Source organism: Pristiophorus japonicus, chromosome 18, assembly GCF_044704955.1.
Source record: "Pristiophorus japonicus isolate sPriJap1 chromosome 18, sPriJap1.hap1, whole genome shotgun sequence".
In the NCBI taxonomy this organism is placed as follows: Eukaryota; Metazoa; Chordata; class Chondrichthyes; family Pristiophoridae; genus Pristiophorus; species Pristiophorus japonicus.
This window is the reverse complement of record NC_091994.1, coordinates 47355250-47378406: the sequence shown is the minus strand read 5'-3', so window position 1 is coordinate 47378406 and position 23157 is coordinate 47355250. Positions and strand designations below refer to the sequence as shown.

Below are 23157 nucleotides of genomic sequence, written 5' to 3'. Positions count from 1 at the left end.
ACGTCTCAAAGCACTTTACAGCCAATTAAGTACTTTTTGGAGTGTTGCCACTGTTGAAATGTAGGAAACGGAGCAGCCAATTTGCGCAAAAGCAAGCTCCCACAAACAGCAATATGATAATGACCAGGTAATTTGTTTTTGTTTTGTTATGAGGGATAAATATTGGCCAGAACACCAAGGATAACCCCCCTGTTCTTCTTCAAAATAGTACCATGAGATATTTTACTTCAATTTGAGAAGACAGACGTTTAACGCTAAACATCTCATCCGAAAGACAGCACCTCTGACAGTGCAGGCTCCGTCAGCCCTGCACTGGAGTGTCAGCCTAGATTTTTCTGGTAGTAGATAAAAGATTTAGGAGACAGGAGGGTTGAGTTTTGATGCAAAAGTTAGGTACCAGATGGATGAGCTTCATCTGGTTAAATTGCGTTTTCTTGACCTCAGTTGTTCTCACATGATGTTGCCTAGCATCCCATCATTGTAGCCATTGGTAATTCATACTGGCTCTGTGACACTATCCCCAGCTTTCCCGACACAGTAAACCCTGCTTAACCACAAAGAGAGAGGATTAGAAAGTATTTGTGCTCTGCGTGGGGCTTTGCTAACTGTAATAGTCACACATTAACTTTCTCCAGTGGAAAAATGCAGAGATTGGGCACCAGTGACCACCATTCCTGCCACTGCCACAGTATCCAGTCTCAGGGAGAACTCACTTCATTAAAATATTGCCGAGGGGCGTTCACGCCACACTGGCTTATCTTCAGCGCCCGCCAGAAGAGCGGGCGGGAATAAAAATCCCAACAACTGCAGGAATACGGAGCACCCACCATCGACTGCACTTGTAAATCCAGCCACAGACTCCCTGTATTGGTCAGAGAAAAGATGATGTTCCTGATTCTCTAACTCTAAACTATGCGACCTGCAACCCCCGCTACTGCCATCTGGCCCATACAGCCCGGGATTCATCCTCCTGCAGAGCTTGCTGACTGCTCCTCTTGTGTTTTGGGTAATATATTTTAGGGTCCTAGGTCCCCCTGTTAACTCCTGAATCCACCAATGAAGGAGCAGTGCAAATAACAGACCTTTCCAAACTGCCCATCCCTTCTAATTCAAAGAGGCATATCCAGCGGTTAAGAAAGTACCACTGGACGTAGGAGCAGAGTGGGGAATTTTAACCCCCAAAAAACGGGTGGGTTGGGGTCGGGATTCAGTTATTTTAACTCGTTAATCTCCCACCCGAGCCCAACCCGGTTTTAATGGGGGGGGAGGGGGGGCTGACAGCCAACTGGTTCCCAGGAGGCAGGTTGTTCATTTAAATATTCTAATGAGGCTGTCATGCCTCAAGATGATCCACCATTACAAATTTAACTCTTGCTGGTCGAGCTTCCCGGGCCTCGGGGAACCTACAGCTAAAGGAAGGCGAGGACTGCTGGATCCAGGAGGTAAGTGCCTGCTCTCTATCTTGTGCAACCATTTCAAATAATGGGTTTAGGTCGAGATGACGTCACTCATCCTAAATACCACCGTTTGCGCCTTCCAGTCCCTCCAGTAACAAGAACATAAGAACATAAGAAATAGGAACAGGAGTAGACCATACGGCCGCTCGAGCCTGCTCTGCCATTCAATAAGGTCATGGCTGATCTGATCATGGACTCAGCTCCACTTCCCTGCCCGCTCCCCATAACCCCTTATCCCCTTATCATTCAAGAAACTGTCTCTTTCTGTCTTAAATTTATTCAATGTCCCAGTTTCCACAGCTCTCTGAGGCAGCGAATTCCACAAATTTACAACCCTCTGAGAGAAGAAATTCCTCCTCATCCCTGTTTTAAATGGGCGGGCCCTTATCCTAAGCTCTAGTCTCCACTATCAGTGGAAACATCCTCTCTGCATCCACTTTGTCAAGCCCCCTCATAATCTTATACATTTCGATAAGATCACCTCTCATTCTTCTGAATTCCAATGAGTAGAGGCTTAACCTCCTCAACCTTTCCTCATAAGTCAACCCTCTCATCTCTGGAATCAACCTAGTGAACCTTCTCTGAACTGCCTCCAAAGCAAGTATATCCTTTCGCAAATATGGAAATCAAAACTGCACGCAGTATTCCAGGTGTGGCCTCACCAATACCCCATACAACAGTAGCAAGACTTCCCTGCTTTTATACTCCATCCCCTTTGCAATAAAGGCCAAAATTCCATTGGCCTTCCTGATCACTTGCTGTACCTGCACACTAACCTTTTGTGTTTTGCTGTACTGCAGCACTTTGCAATCTTTCTCCATTTAAATAATAACTTGCTCTTTGATTTTTTTCTGACAGAGTGCATGACCTCACACTTTCCAACATTATACTCCATCTGCCAAATTTTTGCTCACTCACTTAGCCTGTCTATGTCCTTTTGCAGATTTTTTGTGTCCTCCTCACACATTGCTTTTCCTCCCACCTTTATATCGTCGGCAAACTTGGCTACGTTACACTCGGTTCCTTCCTCCAAGTCGTTAATATAGATTGTAAATAGTTGGGGTCCCAGCACTGATCCCTGCGGCACCTCACTGGTTACTGATTGCCAACCCGAGAATGAACCATTTATCCCTACTCTCTGTTTTCTGTTCGTTAGCCAATCCTCTATCCATGCTAATATATTACCCCCAACCCCGTGAACTTTTATCTTGTGCAGTAACCTTTTATGTAGCATCTTGTCAAATGCCTTGTGGAAGTCCAAATACACCACATCAACTGGTTCCCCTTTATCCACCCTGTTTGTTACATCCTTAAAGAATTCTAACAAATTCTAGTAAGATCAGCATTAAATACTATGGCCTCAATTACACTAATTATCTTAGGCGTGAAAATGGAAAATATTGGTTAGATTTACACACCTACTTTTTAAATATAATTGGTAGCAATTATTGTCAGACAGAGACTGATAAACGTTGAGCAGCTGTGCTAAATATCTGGTTGATTATAAACCAAATGTCATTAAGATTGACAATGTAAGGACACCTGAGATGATGGAAATTTCTTGGTAACTGGTTTGGAATTGACAGCAAAACATGTCAAGCCTAAAAGATATTTGTTTTGGCGGATCTGTTGTTCCTTCACAAGTCTAAACTTGACATTTTTATTATTGCAAATCAGGGGCAAACCTGAGTGTCAGTGCCATACTGATCTCCCATTTGATATAATTAATGAATACTATCCTATTTACAAAGCCCATTAAATAAATCTGGCTGGGGTAGTGAGTTTTCCTCTGGTTGCTTTGATGGTGACATGGTAATTGTAGAAGGAAGATTTCTTCTCATCATTTTCTAGCAAAATTATCAACTAATTCTTAATGTAGAAACTGATAATATTTCCCCAGGAGTAAACCAAAGCTTGCATTGTAATGGGATTGATAAGCTTCACTCCATGAGTTGTTAGAGGCCTTGGGAAGGCCCAGGATGGAAACGATGCTGCTCTTAGCAGGCGTGACTCTCACTGTGCCTAAGGAAGATGGAATGACCAGAATTCCCAGGAAAGAAAGACTTGCATTTATATAGCGCCTTTCACAACCACCAGACATCTCAAAGCACTTTACAGCTAATGAAGTACTTTTGGAGTGTTGTCACTGTTTTAATATGGGAAACGTGCAGCCAATTTGCGCACAAGCAAGCTCCCACAAACAGCAATGTGATAATGATTAGATAATCTGTCTTTTTGTTATGTTGATTGAGGGATAAATATTGGCCAGGACACCAGGGATAATTTCCCTGCTCTCCTTCAAAATAGTGCCATGGGAATTTTTACGTCCACTTGAGAGAGCAGACTGGGCCTCGGTTTAACGTCTCATTCGAAAGATGGTACCTCCAACATTGCAGCGCTCCCTCAGCACTGCACTGGAGTGTCAGCCTAGATGTTTTTGTGCTCAAGTCCCTGGAGCGGGACTTGAACCCACAACCTTCTGACTCAGAGTTGAGAGTGTTACCCACTGAGCCACGGCTGACACTGACTGCAGCTAGGAAGGGTGGAAGACTCAGTAGCCAACCTATTGTAAATAGGGGTGGAAAACCCCATATATTTGGGATCCACGTACTTTGTGCCCCTTGAACTCCCAAGAATTTTGGGTCGTGTGTCACCAACACTAAGCGATCAGAAGAAGTCTTCGTCCTTCCAAAATCAGAATATGCAGAAAGAACTTTCATTTAAAGTGCTTCTTACATCCTCAGGACATCTCAAACTGCTTTACAGTCAATTAATTACTTTTGAAGTGCAAACATAGCAAGATTCCACAAACAGCTATGGGAATAAGTGAGCAGTTGATCTGTTTTGGGATTTGTTGTGGGATAAATGATGGTCAGGATGTCCTGCTCCCTTCCCTTCAAATGTTGCTGTGGCAATATTGTACATCCACTTGAACATGCATGCCTCATCTGAAAGAAGGTAACTCCGACAATGTAGCCCTATCTCAGCACTGCAATAAAGTATCAGCTTTATGATCATGTGTTTTAGTCTTGCTGTGGGGCTTGAACCCCCAACATTTTAACTCTGTGGTGAGAAGGATGTTTCAGAGCTTACATTATAATTGCATTTCTTCTTCACTCTCGCTCCTTAAATCCAATGTTGACCATCTAAAATATGACTGCATTCCAAGTGCCAGAATCCTAGATCTACCACTATGCATGAGAGTCTGGCTAGACCCGGAATCCTAGATTTACCACAATGCATGGGAGTCTGGCTAGACACAGAATCCTAGATCTGAGTCTCTACTGCAGTGGGCCCTGAACTTGCATGTAACTTTATATTGCAAATTTTGTGAATGTTGCCAAAAGCAGTTCATGAAAGTTTCTTTCTTCGTTTAGTGCATGGTGACCTCACAAACAAAACCCTTCATTTTCTTGCCAGTACATTCCATTCTTGCGGCTGTGCTTTATGTGTTGCGAAATGTTCCTGGCAGATAAAGCCAACAAACCAGACTGTATAGAAACTTTCTCTCTGTTCCCTCCCCCCCACATCAACACGCACAATCATTCCCCACGTCACCATCTGCTGTGACCAAGTTCGTCCTCTTGCTCCAATGTCATCTGACTTTCAGCAGTGCCATTTATAGCAATTCAAGATCAAGGATAGACCATGGACAATATGGCTTCACTGCAGCTGCCCTTTTTTACACTGCTGACAGAACACGGTAACCTTTTAAAGAGCCTAACCTGTTGGAGCGGTGTTGAAGGCAGGTGGTATGGAAACTCCATGCCTACGTGTACACCCCTTGTGTTTGCTCAATGAGTGGACATCAGTGATGTAGTTAAACCTTCTACAACCTCTTGTGGCGCCAGGCAGCCAAGCAACTATCAAAATCCCTTCACTCATTGTTCAATGTTAATTAAACATCAATAGTAACACTAATGATTGAAATCACCCTTTGTTTCTCAGCCACTAAAAGTAATTTATTTTGCTTTCTTCCTCAGCTCCCCCCAAATAAATAAACTGTCAGGCTCATTTATTATTTAAAAAAACTAAGCACCGATGGTTATTATATGGAGACTCATAGCAGATTACCGTTCCATATCAGGTTTGCATACCAATTTTACCAGTTAAAAGGGTTGGTATGGTTACATTAAATGTCAAACGTACCCTTGAGATGTCTCCGCTCCTCTAATTCTGCCCTCCTTGAGCATCCCTGATTATAATCGCTCAACCATTGGTGGCCGTGCCTTCTGTTGCCTAGGCCCCAAGCTCTGGAACTCCCTGCCTAAGCCTCTCCGCCTCTTGACCTCTCTTTCTTCCTTCAAAGTGGTTTGGAAGGTGTCGGAAATTTCTAGGGCATAAGTAAGAGCACCTGCTGGTACCTGGTACACTGGAAGTGTTGTAACTAGGGTCCTGAACTTAAGGAAAGGTAACTTCGATGGTATGAGACATGAATTGGCTAGAATAGACTGGCAAATGATACTTAAAGGATTAACAGTGGATAGGCAATGGCAGACATTTATAGATTACATGGATGAACTTCAACAATTGTACATCCCTGTCTGGAGTAAAAATAAAACTGGGAAGGTAGCTCAACCGTGGCTAACAAGGGAAATTAGGGATAGTGTTAAATCCAAGGAAGAGGCATATAAATTTGCCAGAAAAAGCAGCAAATCTGAGGATTGGGAGAAATTTAGAATTCAGCAGAGGAGGACAAAGGGTTTAATTCGGAGGAGGGAAATAGAGTAAGAGAGGAAGCTTGCAGGAAACATAAAAACTGACTGCAAAAGCTTCTATAGATATGTGAAGAGAAAAAGATTAGTGAAGACCAACATAGGTCCTTTGCAGTGAGAATCAGGTGAATTTATAATGGGGAACAAAGAAATGGCAGACCAATTGAACAAATACTTTGGATCTGTCTTCACTAAGGAAGACACAAATAACCTTCCAGAAATACTAGAGGTTCGAGGGTCTAGCGAAAAGGAGGAACTGAAGGAAATCCTTATTAGTCAGGAAATTGTGTTTGGAAAATTGATGGGATTGAAGGCCGATAAATCCCCAGGGCCTGATAGGCTGCATCCCAGAGTACTTAAGGAAGTGGCCCTAGAAATAGCGGATGCATTCATGATCATTTTCCAACATTCTATTCACTCTGGATCAGTTCCTCTGGACTGGAGGGTTGCTAATATACCACCACTTTTTAAAAAAGGAGGGAGAGAGAAAACGGGGAATTATAGACCGGTTAGCCTGACATCAGTAGTGGGGAAAATATTGGAATCAATTATTAAAGATGAAACAGTAGCGCATTTGGAAAGCAGTGACAGGATCAGTCCTAGTCAGCACGGATTTATGAAAGGGAAATCATGCTTGACAAATCTCCTAGAATTTTTTGAGGCTGTAACTAGTAGAGTGGAAAAGGGAGAACCAGTGGATGTGGTGTATTTCAAAAGGCTTTTGACAAGGTCCCACAGAAGAGATTGGTGTGCAAAATTAAAGCACATGGTATTGGGGGTAATGTACTGACGTGGATAGAGAACTGGTTGGCAGACAGAAAGCAGAGTTGGAATAAACAGGTCCTTTTCAGAATGGCAGGCAGTGACCAGTGGGGTGCCGCAGCTATTTACAACATACATCAATGATTAAGATGAAGGAATTGAATGTAATATCTCCAAGTTTGCAGATGACACTAAGCTGGATGACGGTGTGAGCTGTGAGGAGGATGCTAAGAAGCTGCAGGGTGACTTGGACAGGTTAGGTAAATGGGCAAATGCGTGGCAGATGCAGTATAATGTGGATAAACAGGAAGACAGAATATTATCTGAATGGTGACAGATTAGGAAAAGGGGAGGTGCAACGAGACGTGGGTGTCATGGTACATCAGTCATTGAAGTTTGGCATACAGGTACAGCAGACAGTGAAGAAGGCAAATGGCATGTTGGTCTTCATAGCTAGAGGATTTGAGTATAGGAGCAGGGAGGTCTTACTGCAGTTGTACAGAGCCTTGGTGAGGCCACACCTGGAATATTGTATTCAGTTTTGGTCTCCTAATCTGAGGAAGGACGTCTTGCTATTGAGGGAGTACAGCGAAGGTTCACTAGATTGATTCCCGGGATGGTAGGACTGACATACGAGGAGAGACTGGATCAACTGGGCTTGTATCCACTGGAGTTTAGAAGAATGAGAGGGGATCTCATAGAAACATATAAAATTCTGACGGGATTGGACAGGTTCGAGGCAGGAAGAATGTTCCCGTTGCTGGGGAGTTCCAGAACCAGGGGTCACAGTCTAAGAATAAGAGGTAAGCCATTTAGGACCGAGATGAGGAGAAACTTCTTCACTTAGAGAGTGGTTAACCTCTGTAACTCTCTACTGCAGAAAGTTGTTGAGGCCAGTTCGTTAGATATATTCAAAAGGGAGTTAGATATGGCCCTTACGGCCAAAGGGATCAAGGGGTTGGAGAGAAAGCAGGAAAGGAGTACTGAGGTTGAATGATCAGCCATGATCTTATTGAATGGCGGTGCAGGCTCGAAGGGCCGAATGGCCTGCTCCTGCACCTAATTTCTATGTTTCTATGTTTCTAAGACACTCCTTAAAACATACCAATTTGACCAAGCTTTTGGTCACCTGCGCTAATTTCTACTTATGTGGCTCAGTGTCAAATTTTTATTGCATAACACTCCTGTGAAGCGCCTTGGAAAGTTTCACTACGTTAAAGGCGCTATATAAATACAAGTTGTTGTTGTTTCCTTTAAGAACTTCAATAACTATAGCATACCCCTAATCTATTCAAGCCCACCTCCTCCAAATGCTCCTCGTGTGTCTATCACTGTTGTACGCACTGTCAAAGAAGCAGAACCAGACTTGGCACATCAACCCTTTTTTAAATACATGCACATAAGGGGCACTATTTTGTCCTCATTCAAGCTCTAGCTACTCCTACACCTCTGAGCTGATGGCCAGCGAGTCGCGAGAGTGACTGGTGTATGTTTTTTTTTCCCCAAAAGGATTCTGTCCTAATCTTGGTGCCTTCTCATCAATGTGAGAATTCCATGGGCTGGGGAACACGATTCCACTCAGTCTCAGGATCACATATTATGAGGTCAGATGCAATATCGAGCAGACTCAGGTTAAAGCTCACTCTAAGCTGTACCAATGGACCTTAACCCCAAACTCTGAGGAAGCACTCCTTGTTTAGGATGCATGCAGTGTAGACGGCCTAGGGATCTGTTACAAATTTCGGTCAACCTTAGATATTCTCTTGAGTTCAGTGGTGTTGGGTCCCATAAGCGGTCCCCATATCTTGCATTCAGGAGTATGCATGTACTGCCCAATATCCAACCATACAATAGCTTACCCCTGAAATAACACTCAGATATAAGGGAAAGTAAAGCCCTCCCAACAGACTCAAAGGAAGTTTGGGTCAGACAACAGACTAATTTATCTATAACTTGCTTCCTTCAAATGAGACTTCCGACCAAGAGCATGGGATCACTGAAATTACCTTATGGTTCCTTCCCTGCTTGAACCTCAACGAATAGTGAGTCGAGTGCAGGAGTTGGCCAAATCATACATTTTAGATGGTGTTCTTTTTGTTACATTCTTACTTTATACTAATCTGCACGCTTTAATCTGATCGTGTACTTTTGCAGATACACGCGAAACCTCGTGGACCAAGGAAATGGAAAGTTTAACCTGATGATTCTGTGCTGGGGTGAAGGGCAAGGCAGGTAAAGGAAAAGCTCAGCGAGCGACACCAAAATGTTTTTTAAACCCATTTTCTCTTTTGGAGTCAGTAACACTTGCTGGGTATAATTCCACAGGTGCCAGGCACCCTTTGCCCAAATATACATTTTCCATGTGTGACTGGTGGTGAGTTATTCAACTGTGGGGGCATCATAGTCAATACTGTTTTCACTGAATAGCCGTCCCTACGGATTCTCGGCTGCAGCCTCCTGTCGCTAATCTTGACACCCGCCTGCTGCCCAGGGTGTCCATTTGTCCGAGTATTGAGCAGGAGGCGGCCCAACAATATTGCAATGAGGCCCTGCCGTTAAGATTGCTTAACATAGAAAATAAGTGCAGGAGTAGGCCATTCGGCCCTTCGAGCCTGCACCACCATTCAATATGATCATGGCTGATCATGCACTTCAGTACCCCATTCCTGCTTTCTCTCCATACCCCTTGATCCCTTTAGCCATAAGGGCCACATCTAACTCCCTTTTAACATTAACAGCAAACAGTGTTTTTGTCCTTATGGGAACATACCTTTATCTTAGCAGCAGAATAATACATGCTATATTACATGGCCTGCCGCTGTCGTAATAATACGGCAAATCATCTTACTATTAGCAATACAATAAGAGAAATGTTTATATATATATATATATATATATATATATAATATATGCATAGTTGCATCTCAGCAATGGATGATAAAAATGCATCAATCTACCCCAGAATTAACTGCTGAATATTATTGTTGCCTTCTGAAAATTAGAAGCTGGAATTAGTTAGATCCAGGATTATGAAATTTGGAGCTGATACAGTGTTGGCTCAAATGTGTTTCTAAGCTATGAATGAATGATAATTATTGTTATGTACAATTAGGCCTATTATCATTCAGATAATTGAACTATTGACATGTTTTCTTGGGCGGGAGGAGCGAGGGGTGGGGGCGGTGAATCGCCCACAGGAAAAATGGCCCCGATATTTAAGAGGAAGCAGGGTGGGTGCAGGCAAGTCCTAAATCGCCCAGGAGCGTGGAGGCCCTACCATTTGCATCTTGTAGGTCGGCCTCCCGACTAGCAGCCAGCCAAATAAACATCTTATTAACAGAAGGGTGTTACAAACAAGTCCGAGGGTAAAATGTTACCACTGTGGTTCTACGTCTTCTTTCACTGTATTATTGTAACACTCAATATTTCAGCAGTGTCAACAGCATTATCTAAAAAGAGATTGGTAGTGTTTTTACAATGGGAAAGCAGGTGACCAATCATCAGGGAGTGGGAAAGTATAAGGACAATGTTTAATCTAAAAAGGAGGCAGACAGAAAGTAGAAAACTGTAGACCAGTTAGCCTAACATCTGTCGTTGGGAAAATGCTGGAGTCCATTATTAAGGAAGCAGTAACAGGACATTTGGAAAAGCATAATTCAGTCAAGCAGAGTAAACATGATTTTATGAAAGGGAAATCATGTTTGACAAATTTTCCGGAATTTTTTGAGGATGTAATGAGCAGGGTGGATAAGGGGGAACCAGTGGATGTGGTGTATTTGGATTTCCAAAAGGCATTTGATAAGGTGCCACATAAAAGGTTACTGCATAAGATAAAAGTTCACAGGGTTGGGGGCAATATATTAGCATGGATAGGCGATTGGCTAACTAACAGAAAACAGAGAGTCGGGATAAATGGGTCATTTTCCGGTTGGCAATCAGTAACTAGTGGGGTGCCACAGGGATCGGTGCTGGGGCCTCAACTATTTACAATCTATATTAATGACTTGGATGAAGGGACCAAGTGTAATGTAGCCAAGTTTGCTGATGATACAAAGATGGGTGGGAAAGCAAATTGTGAGGAGGACACAAAAAATCTGCAAGGGGATATAGACAGGCTAAGTGAGTGGGCAAAAATTTGGCAGATGGAGTATAATGTGGGAAAATGTAAGGTTATCCACTTTGGCAGAAAAAATAGAAAAGCAAATTACTATTTAAATGGAGAAAAATTGCAAATTGCTGCAGTACAGAGGGACCTGGGGAGTCCTTGTGCATGGAACACAAAAAGTTAGCATGCAGGTACAGCAAGTAATCAGGAAGGCAAATGGAATGTTGGCCTTTATTGCAAGGGGAATAAAATATAAAAGCAGAGAAGTCCTGCTACAACTCTACAGGGTATTGGCGAGGCCACACCTAGAGAACTGCCAGTTTTGGTCTCCGTATTTAAGGAAGGATATACTTGCATTGGAGGCAGTTCAGGGAAAGTTCACTAGGTTAATTCTGGAGATGAGGGAGTTGACTTATGAAAATAGGTTGAGTAGCTTGGGCCTGTACTCATTGGCGTTCAGAAGGCTGAGAGATGATCTTATCGAAACATATAAAATAATGACGGGTCTCGACAAGGTGGATGCAGAGAGGATATTTCCACTCATAAGGGAAACTGGACCTAGGGGCATAGTCTCAGAATAAGGAGCCATTTAAAACTGAGATGAGGAGGAATTTCTTCTCTCAGAGGGTTGTAAATCTGTGGAATTCTCTGCTCTAGAGAGCTGTGGAGGCTGGGTCATTGAATATATTTAAGGCAGAGATAGACAGATCTTTGAGTGATAAGGGAGTAAAAGAGTTATGGGGAGTGGGCAGGGAAGTGGAGCTGAGTCCATGATTAGATCAGCCATGATCTTATTGAATGGCGGAGCAGGCTCGAGGGACCAAATGGCCTACTCCTGCTCCTATTTCTTATGTTCTTATGGAGTACTTGCTGATTGATTCTCTGGTCCATTGCAGAAAATCAGGTGGTTAATGTGATTGCTAGGAGAGATATGAACTCTGCGGGAGGCAACCTGATGGGTCAAGGTGACCATGGTTGCTTTGTTTTCAATCAGAAAGGTAAAATGGACCTGAATTCAGGAACTGTTCTGCAGCCATTGTCATGATGCAACAGTACCGAAGCAAATCAAGTGAAACGATAATTAACTTCTATTTTGTCCTGAAACAGCATGATTTGTGTGCATCCAACTTTGTGAGGAATCCAACTTTTTTTCTTCCCCTCTTGCCTTTTTGAAACTTCCAGTGCATCAAATGTTTCCATGTTTGGCAATGCTTTAACATAGCACAAGTTGTGATTTCTAGGAACAAAGCTGAACTCCAAGCTTACAAAATTCTGCACCAGTTTTTTTTTACTATCACCTAGCATGTCTGACCACCACTTTATGCCGGGGAATTAATGCTAAAATTAACAGATGCCTCCATATTGTGCCCTTCAGAATGTTTTGTGTCCTCATCTGTTTTTCTCACCCAATATTGCTCCCTTTTCTCCTGGAGGGAACCATAAGTGGCAGCAGGCTATTAGAACGTGGAGGATACAAAATCTCACACCAATTCTATTCTCACCCAAAATCCACACGAGCAGCCTGTCCAGAATCAGTCATTGGACAGTAATGGGGAGCTGGAACATGGCTGATTTTTAGCCCACGGGCATTAAGGCCATGTATAGCAACCCCATTGCTCGTTTTGGCTTTGATCCGCTAACTCAGCTCAGACCGGGACAAGAACCCAGGACCTTTGCATCTATGCGCTACCCTGGGCATTGCCTTTACTCACTAGCATTTGGGGAGCTCTTTGCTTTCATTGGAAAGTTAAGCATCTCAGATTTCTCAAAGTTAAAGATTTCTGATCTGTGCTTTGTTTATCAACTCTCTTTCAAAGAAGTGTCTGCTTTGTTTGAGTGTCTTTCCTCTGTTTGCCCTGCAGCAGTATCCATGACCACTCCAATTCACATTGCTTCCTGAAGCTACTACAGGGGCAGCTGAAAGAAACGCTGTTTGATTGGCCAGATGCCAAGCACAAGAACCAGGAGCTGACCAGGAAATGGGTGAAAATCTTTCATGAAAATCAGTGCACCTACATCAATGGTAAGGTTCTCTTCAATAAGGTCGCTGTAATATATGCACCTGTGAGTGTGCTCACAGGCTGGTAGAGCTGTTGAGTTGTGAGTGGCTTAGCCAGTCACGTGATATTCACAAGACTCAATAAAACGCCAGCCAGTTGGGTTCAGGGTGTCCACGATGAGGCAGGTGGTTGTGAGTCTGGTGGATGAACTGGTAATGTGCGTGTGATTGTTAAACCGTTTGCTAAAAAAACAACTAGTTCTTGATAGCAATGTGTTGCTATGAATTCTTAAGCAAAGAACCCATGAAGCAAATACATTACAGTCACCTATCCCTTTTGATTCGGACCGAAGTTGCCAAATCTCGTACACTGGTAGTTCTGAGAGCCTGCTAGTAATAAACTTGCTTACTACGTAGTGCTCAATTGGACTGGTCTAGGTGTGTGTGCCCCATTATATGAACTCCCAATGAAATACCCATTTGCAGCACTTTGTTTGCTGTAATTTAATTACAGCAGCAAGCAACAATACTGGAGGAAACTCTTGAAAAAAAATCTTAAGATGTAAAAGTAGTATAAGAAACTAAGACGGGGAGTTAAATGAAACTAAACACCAATATTTGTTACAAACCCCAACAAATGTAATATGAACTTGTACAAGACAAACCTGTACTTTAAATATCCAACCTCAGCCTGGGGATTGTCATGTGACCCTTTTTATACAGGTAAGAGGAGCGCCAGAAGTGGCTTTCACCAGAAGAATTGTGCGCGTTCATTAAGGTGATGAGCAATCATTTTGTTGAAAAGTATTAGTCTTGAAATGATTGTTGCTGATATTGGTGGAAGAACACTTAAAGCTTTCACATCACATTCCTTTCCCTGATATTTTGATGATCTGTTAATGAATTATTGGCATATTAAGCTTTCCTCCAACGGGCAATTTTAGTCACCAATGACAGTATTGGATCCTCCACTGTGTAAGCCAGATTTGGCAAGAGATCCCTTAGTGACAATGGCTCTACATGTTTTAATATTGAGCAATCTAGATGAAGGCCCGTAGTGCAGGATTCCACCTAGGTTGAAAGCAGCAGCAGAGGCGGCGAAGAATGTTGAGAAGCTATAGTCAGGTATCACCACCAGGAGATGCTGCAATGAGTCTATATTTCGATCCAATGAAGATGCAGAAAAGAAGAGAATGTAAGATAATGTATTTGCAACTTAGCAAGAAAGAATGTAGGAGACATTTCAGAGAACATAAGAACATAAGAAATAGGAACAGGAGTAGGCCATATGGCCCCTCGAGCCTGCTCCGCCATTCAATAAGATCATGGCTGATCCGATCATGGACTCAGGTCCACCTCCCTGCCCGCTCCCCATAACCCCTTATTCCCTTATCGTTTAAGAAACTGTCTACTTCTGTCTTAAATTTATTCAATGTCCCAACTTTCACAGCTCTCTGAGGCAGTGAGTTCCACAGATTCACAACCCTCTGAGAGAAGAATTTTCTCCTCATTTCTGTTTTAAATGGGCGGCCCCTTATTCTAAGATCATGCCCTCTAGTTTTAGTCTCCCCTATCATATGGAAACATCCTCTCTGCATCCACCTTGTCAAGCCCCCTCATAGTCTTATATGTTTCGATAAGATCACCTCTCATTCTTCTGAATTCCAATGAGTAGGGGCCCAACCTACTCAACCTATCTTCATAAGTCAACCCTCTCATCCCTAGAATCAACCTGGTGAACCTTCTCTGAACTACGTCCAAAGCAAGTATATCCTTTCATAAATATGGAAACCAAAACTGCACACAGTATTCCAGGTATGGCCTCACCTGTACAACTGTAGCAGGACTTCCCTACTTTTATACTCCATCCCCTTTGTGATAAAGGCCAAGATTCCATTGGCCTTCCTTATCACTTGCTGGAAGGAATGACAAAATAGATACAAGAAAGTTTGCAACAGAGAAGCGGTTTGGAGGCTAGAGGTGAGTTCACATTAATTAAATGAACTGGAAGTAATTATATGAAGAATCCTCATGTTTGACTAATCTCAGTGTTAACAATACCTACAATTCAATTGCAAAATTTGCATTTTTTGGCTATAAAGGCTACTTGCAAGTACAGCTGTACAAGCTATTTCCTTAAAACCTGTAGTGATATTTATACATGGGTTGTAAAAGGAAAGTTTAAGGCTGAATGACAGGAAACACTTCTTTACAAAGAATAGAAGCAAAATGTAAAGAACTAGATAGGTGCTGTAATAGGGATAATGCAGATTTCTGTGCCTAATGGGCCCCCAACTTCAGGACTGTCCTTATGAAGATTGTGAGGGATTTGTCTGCTTTTCCAATCAATTTCAGGTAAAATTAATTTATTTTTTCAGCAATATAGAAAGTTCGGAGGGGAAGTGAAAAAGGAAATAAGAGTGGCAAAGAGAGAGTATGAAAGTAGATTGGCAGCTAACATAAAAGGGAATCCAAAAGTCTTCTATAGGCGTGTAAATAGTAAACGAGTAGTATGAGGAGGGGTGGGGCCGATGCGGGACCAAAATGGAAACCTACGCATAGAGGCAGAGGTACTAAATGATACTTTGCATGTGTCTTTACCAAGGAAGAAAATGCTGCCAAAGTCACAGTGAAAGAGGAGATAGTGGAGATACTGGATGGGACAAAAATTGATAAGGAGGCAGTACTAGAAAGGCTGGCTATATTTAAAGTTGATAAGTCACCAGGACCGGATGGGATGCATCCTAGGATGCTGAGGGAAGTAAAAGTGGAAATTGCGGAGGTACTGGCCATAATCTTCCGATCCTCCTTGGATACGGGGCTGGTGCTAGAGGATTGGAGAATTGCAAATGTTACACCCTTGTTCAAAAAAGGGTGTAAGGATAAACCCAGCAACTACAGGCCAGTCAGTTTAACCTCGGTAGTGGGGAAGCTTTTAGAAGCAATAATCCGGGACAAAATTAACAATTACTTAGACAAGTGTGGATTAATTAAGGAAAGCCAGCACAGATTTGTTAAAGGCAAATCGTGTTTAACTAACTTGATTTGAGTTTTTTAATGAGGTAACAGAGAGGGTTGCTGAGGGCAATGTGGTTGTTGTGGTGCACATGGAATTCCAGAGGACATTTGATAAAGTGATACATAGTAGGCTTGCCAGCAAAGTTGAAGCCCATGGAATAAAAGGGACAGTGGCAGCATGGATAAGAAATTGACTAAGTGACAGGAAACAGAGAGTAGTGGTGAACGGTTGTTTTTAGGACTGGAGGAAGGTATACAGTGGTGTTCCCCAGGGGTCAGTACTAGGACCACTGCTTTTCTTGATATATATTAATGACTTATATTTGGGTGTACAGGGCACAATTTCAAAATGTGCAGATGACACAAAACTTGGAAGTATAGTGATCAGGGAGGAAGATAGTGATAGACTTCAAGAAGACATAGACAGGCTGGTGCACTGGGCGGACATGTGGCAGATGAAATTTAATACAGAAAAGTGCGCAGTGATACATTTTTGTAGGAAGAATGAGGAAAGGCAATATAAACTAAAGGGTACAATTCTAAAGGGGGTGCATGAACAGAGAGACCTGGGGGTATATGTGCACAAATCGTTGAAGGTGGCAGGGCAGGTTGTGAAAGCAGTTAAAAAAGCATATGGGATCCTGGGCTTCATAAATAGAGACAGAGAGTACAAAAGCAAGGACGTTATGATGAATCTTTATAAAACACTGGTTTGGCTTCAACAGAAGTATTGTGACCAATTCTGGGCACTGCACTTTAGGATGGATGTGAAGGCCTTAGGGAGGGTGCAGAAAAGATTGACGAGAATGGTTCCATGGGATGAGGGACTTCAGTTTCGTAGAAAGATTGGAGAAGCTGGGTTTGCTCTCCTTAGAACAGAGAAGGTTGAGAGGAGATTTGATAGAGGTGTTCAAAATCACAGGTCTAGACAGAGTAGATAGAGAGAAACTGTTCCTATTGGCAAAAGGGTCACGAACCAGAGGACACAGATTTAAGGTGATTGGCAGAACAACAAAAGGCAACATGAGGAAAAATGATTTTATGCAACGAGTGGTTAGGATCTGGAATGCATTGCCTGAAAGGGTGGTGGAGGAAGATTCAATCGTGGCTTTCAAAAGGGAATCGAATAAGTACCTGAGAAAAAAATTTGCAAGGCAATGGGGAAAGTTTCATTCTCCTCCCCAACTCTCTCAGTTCCAGCAGAACCTGCTGCTTTTATTCCCCACTCCCCCAGCTCCCTGCTGGTTCTATTCCCCACTCTCCCAGCTCCCTGCTGCTTTTATTCACCACTCCCCCAGCTCCCTGCTGCTTTTATTCCCCACTCCCCCAGCTCCCTGCTGGTTCTATTCCCCACTCTCCCAGCTCCCTGCTGCTTTTATTCCCCACTCTCCCAGCTCCCTACTGGTTCTATTCCCCACTCTCCCAGCTCCCTACTGGTTCTATTCCCCACTCTCCCAGCTCCCTGCTGCTTTTATTCCCCACTCTCCCAGCTCCCTACTGGTTCTATTCCCCACTCTCCCAGCTCCCTACTGGTTCTATTCCCCACTCTCCCAGCTCCCTGCTGCTTTTATTCCCCACTCCCCCAGCTCCCTGCTGCTTTTATTCCCCACTCTTCCAGCTCCCTGCTGGTTCTATTCCCCACTCTCCCAGCTCCCTGCTGCTTTTATTCCCCACTCTCCCAGCTCCCTACTGGTTCTATTCCCCACTCTCCCAGCTCCCTGCTGCTTTTATTCCCCACTCTCCCAGCTCCCTGCTGCTTTTATTCCCCACTCCCCCAGCTCCCTGCTGCTTTTATTCCCCACTCTTCCAGCTCCCTGCTGGTTCTATTCCCCACTCTCCCAGCTCCCTGCTGCTTTTATTCCCCACTCTCCCAGCTCCCTGCTGGTTCTATTCCCCACTCTCCCAGCTCCCTGCTGGTTCTATTCCCCACTCTCCCAGCTCCCTGCTGCTTTTATTCCCCACTCTCCCAGCTTCCGCAGATCCTGTCGATTCTATTCATAATCCCACATTCTTTCTCTCAAAGTTCAGCAAATTGTTGAGTTTGTTTTAAGTGGGGAGGAACACGATTGTTTTATACCTTGAAACTGTGCTTTGCAAATATCAGAGATGAAAACCATAAAACATTCCTTCTCTCAAAGTCCAGCTAATTTAACAGATGTGTTAAAACAGGTAATGTCTCGAAGGGAATATAGGGATTTTCAATAGCTTGGTCTTTTACAGTGGACAACGGCTGTTAATTAGATACGAGGTTATTCAATGGCAGTTGTTCAAAGGCACCATCTGAGCTAAAGAACTTCATATCCACTGCAGACAGGGTAACTGCAACCACTTTGCGTTTAATGCAAATAACTTGTATTTATATACAGCTTCCTCAGCAAGTCCCAAAGTGCTTTACAACCAAAGGATTATTTTTGAATTGCAATTACTGTCGTCATGTGGCCAGACAGAACATCCAATGGGCACACAGCCAGGTCCCACAATTAGCGAATGAGTGAATAACCAGATGTTTTTAGTAGTATTGGCTGAATGAAAATGTTGGCCCAGATGCACAGTTCATCTTTTATATAACAAAAAAGGAAAATACTACACAAAGACCAAGAAGGTATCAGAATCAATTGCCAGTCCGTGTTGAGTTATGTGACTAAGCCAGGGTAGCAGAGGTGCTCCAACTGGCTTCAGTGCCCAGGAGGGAGAGGAAAAATCACATCCAATTACCAACTAGTAACCCTTGCTGGAAAGTGTAAGTGCATGGGCATCGGGTGATAATTCGGCTTTGATGTTCCTTGGAATTGAAAACCGGCTGTCGCTCATGATCAATATACATGCATGAGGTGTCAAAGGGCAGTCGGTGCCCATATTCCATGCGGAGAGAAGAGAACAAATTGGTAAGTTTAAAAAGTTATTCCAATGAACTAACTGATGCGTGCTCCCTCCCCCAAACCACAGATACCATTGGTGTGCACCGGGTGGAAAACGTGAGTCACACAGAGTCTGCAGTCAGCCTTCACCTGTACAGTCCACCATTCAACAACTGCCATTGCTTTGATGAAAGGACAGGCCACAAGAATCAAGTCCAAATGATTTTCTGGAGCAAATTTGGTGAAAGAACACCTTTTGTAAGTGTCGAAGAAAGGCATCTGGATAAAACACCTCCAAATAAGGCCACAATAGCTGGGGTTCATGGTGCTTGAGGTTCTCTGCACCCCTGCACTTGCCCAATATTGTAACATGATGGTTGCAGCAGTGGTTTCCTTCTGTCATAGATCATTCCCTATTGTTTAGAATTGTGGTAAGAACTGGATAACCAGCATGTTAGTATCTCCCTGGTGCTCAGTGGTTAAATACATTACTGAGGTGAGCAGGGTAACAAGGTGCCCAAGTTCACTCCATAGACTGTGCTCTTAGCTGATCTCAGCCAAGGCAGTGATTATAGATCCTACAGTTGTCCTCAAGCAAGGGAGAGGAAAAACTGTCCACGGTTCCCACACCTAATCATTACCCAATGTCTCTTACTGCAGAATGCACTGTGCAGGGTCGATGGGTGAGGACAGGATAAGGCAGAGCTGTGATGTCCTCCAAGCTTTCATAGTCTGTTGACGTTCACAGTTAAACCTACTTGGGCAAACTGTCAGAAGGAGGTCCACCCCCATGAAACCATACTCCTACAAGAGGAGGAAAGGTAATTGAAGCATTAAGTTTTACAGAAAAATAACTCAGCTACCAATTAGAATCTTGTGTAATGCTTTCTGAAAGTGGGTGTGAGAGCCAGAGCTGTCTATTATATGACCTTCTGACCTGTTTTTCCCCTCACTGAGCCTCGGCGGGGAACCGCCTGACCTTTGTTTGCTAGCTCCCTGCAGGGCACAGCAAATGGCAGTAACTAAGTAAGTGGGAATCGTGACTAAAGAGCCATCTCCTGGAGACACTCTATACCATAGTGCATTGATGCTCCATGTCACAATGCATTGGTGCTTCACAACACTGTGCATTGGTGTTTTATGTCACAATGCATTGGTACACCCCCTGCCAGTGCAGCCGTACTCCATACCATTGTGCACTGGCCCACAGTCAGCCAATTATGAACTCTCAACTGTTAATTGTTAGGATACATTATGAAGATGCAGGCTCTCACTATGTTATTGAGATTTTTGAAAATGCTATCAGTCAATCACATATTTTATTTAAATACAGAGAACTAGAACCAATGCTTCGTTATCATGGCATTGGCACTGCTTGTTCCTGCAAACAGGCACATAATAACTGCCAGGCTGTAGCAGGGCCAGGATGGGCATGGCCACAAGGAGAACTGCTTGGGTGCAACTGACCTTTGGGAGCTGGAGCATGCAGCGTAGCTCGGGGTGGATGCAGCCACTTGGCTTCAGTGTAGTTAGGGGGTGCCATACTGAGTAAAGTTGGTCTGTAATGGAACCAGGAAGAACATGACCATGTGTAGCATTGCTTGGGTGTGGCACAACAGCAAGGGGCATGGGTATGGCCACGTGGAGCACTGTTTGAGTGTATCATATTTATCAGGAGGGAGACTTGCTTGGGTGTAAAAAACACCAATGTGGGAGGTATATGCCGCATGGGCATTTCTTGGCCGTAGCATACTGGAGTGGATTGTGGTAGAACTATGACCACATGGGTCATTGCTAGAGTGTAGCATACCTCTAGGAGAGGAATATAACCACATGGGTCATTGCTAGAGTGTAGCATACCTCTGGGAGAGGAATATAACCATATGGGTCATTGCTAGACTGCAGCATACCTCTGAAGGAGAAATATAACCACATGGGTTACTGCTGGTGTAGCATATCTCTAGGGGGAGGGAGGGATACAGTCACATGTGGCATTTAATGTGTCTAGCACACCTCTGAAAGGGGTTCATGTGCTGTAGCTTAGCTGAAAGGTTGCAGTGCAGCTGAGGACTGCAATGACATAGTGAGTACAGCTGAGCTGTATTGTAACCAGAGAGCCAGAACAAAAACATTGCTGTAGGCTGAAACGCAAAAGTGTGCTTGGATATAGCAGTGACAGAATGTTTCTATCACTCAAAGGAAACTTCAGTTTCGAAAGAAAACAACTGAACCAGACAATGGGCTAAGGAAGTTGGGAAACACGATACCTGCTCCCACTGTCGTGACCAAGACGTCGGCGGATAGAGTCTGAATCTGAAGAACATTTACTTTTGGTGAATTGTCTACCCAGTTAGGATTTATTTTCTTTAAATGAACATCTAGCCACCAGATTCTATTTTGCATGATTTTTAAGCACGGAAAGAAATTTCAAAATGGTTATTGTATTTTGACTTTGACCCAACAACTTTCTCTGCCTCATATCTTTTCATTTTCTTCTCACATGGGTTATTTCTCCTTCTGCTGTCTGTGCTCATCAGCGGGTTCTGGAACTGTGTTCCCAAGCAGGAAACTAAAGGATTGGAAGTTTAACTTGGATGTGTTCTTCGTGCTGTTTGCTAGGTGCAGGCAGACAAGATGCTGCCCATTTAGCACCATCACTAAGACCACCTATTTGTACCTATGTAACATCGCCTGCCTCAGCTTATCTGCTGCTGAAAACCTCATCCATGCCTTTGTTACCTCTAGACTTGACTTTTCCAATGCATTGCTGGCTGGTCTCCCAATTTCTACCCTCCATAAGCTTGAGGTCATCCAAAACTCTGCTGCCCGTGTCCTGGCTCGCACCAAGTCCTGTTCACCCCTGTGTTCGCTGACCTACATTGGATCGCAGTTTAGCAATGTCGTGGTTTTAAAATTCTCATCCTTGTTTACAAATCCCTCCATGGCCTCGCCCCTCCCTAATACTGTTATCTCCTCCAGCACTGTAACCCTCCGCGATATCTGCGCGCCTCCAATTCTGGCCTCTTGAGCATCCCAGATTTTAATTGCTCCACCATTGGCTTCCTCCCTGAACCTCTCTGCCTCTTTCCTCTGTTAAGACGCTCCTTAAAACCTACCTCTTTGACCAAGCTTTTTCCTAATGTGGCTCGGTGTCAAATTTTGTTTGATAATGCTCCTGTGAAGCACCTTGGGATGTTTTACTACGTTAAAGGCACTATATATATACAAGTTGTTGTTGTTATTGTTGTTCCTTGTATAGCACGCGTTATTCTGGGACCCACTACTGCATCATCCAGGGGAACGCAGTGACAATTGTTGTCTTATTGCAGACTATAGGCTCGAAATTATGGTTTGAGATATTAATGGATGAACACTTTTTAGGTTTATGCATCCAGGATGAGAAAAGGCTCTTGCATGTTGCCACCATCCATCGTCAGATTCCAACATTCCCTCTTCCCAATACCTAAGAGAGACAAAGAAACAGAGACCTATAGCCAATTCAGATGCACTCTGTTAAACGTTCCTCTATAACCCCTCATGGGGATGGCTAGCCCAGGAGAGTCCCAAACCTACTAATTATTTTCTGGAATAATTCAGTCTTGTCTTCCAAACGCTGTGATCACCTTGTTTTCCAAAATTCCATCTAACGTCCATTTGAATGATTGCAAGGGATCAGTCACTTGCTCTAAAGTTATTTCTCTGTGTGCTATTTCAGCAGTGCTGATCCATTTAAAGTAAGCGGGCTAACACTCCAGCTAAAACAGTAGAAAAGGAGTGTTGTACCAACATGTCAAGCATTTATCCACTAATATCATGAACGTAATTTCTAGACTGATAAGAGGTGATCTGACATCCCATCGTAAAATTTTACAGAGTTCATCATGATTCTCTTCAGAACGAGATTGTTTGCTAAAAGTGAGCAATAAAGTTTATACCTCGTTTGTCAAACCTTGTAAATGTTTTTGTTACATGATCTACATCTCTACAACACATTGCCACAAGTGAGGCAGAGCTATGGGGAAAGAGCGGAGTAGTGGGACTAATTGAATAGCTGTTTCAAAGAGTCGGCACAGGCACGATGGGCGGAATGCCCTTGTTCTGTGCTGTGAGATTCTATGATGTTGCTTGCTCTAAAGCTTTATGATCATTTGTCAACATAATTCCAGAGAAGGTTTTGCTCATTTCCATAGGCTATTTGAACTCTTGGACATCACAACCAAGATCCTGTCTTCATCTAACGCCA

The 23157-nt window shown here is 43.4% G+C and overlaps 1 protein-coding gene across 3 annotated transcripts in view; it reads left to right on the top strand.

Annotated features, from left to right (window-relative positions):
• LOC139228692 (cysteine dioxygenase type 1-like) overlaps positions 1 to 22862 on the top strand; it is a 42212-nt gene extending 19350 nt beyond the window's left edge. For 2 of the 3 annotated variants that reach the window (XM_070859953.1, XM_070859955.1), the window contains exons 2-5: positions 9089 to 9166; positions 12902 to 13062; positions 19003 to 19172; positions 21114 to 22862. In XM_070859953.1, coding sequence (XP_070716054.1) covers positions 9089 to 9166; positions 12902 to 13062; positions 19003 to 19172; positions 21114 to 21143 — 439 coding nt within the window. In that variant the 3' untranslated portion in view covers positions 21144 to 22862. The remainder of the gene's footprint in view (positions 1 to 9088; positions 9167 to 12901; positions 13063 to 19002; positions 19173 to 21113) is intronic. The other variant, XM_070859954.1, reaches the window with a different exon arrangement.
• Positions 22863 to 23157: the final 295 nt, after the last annotated feature.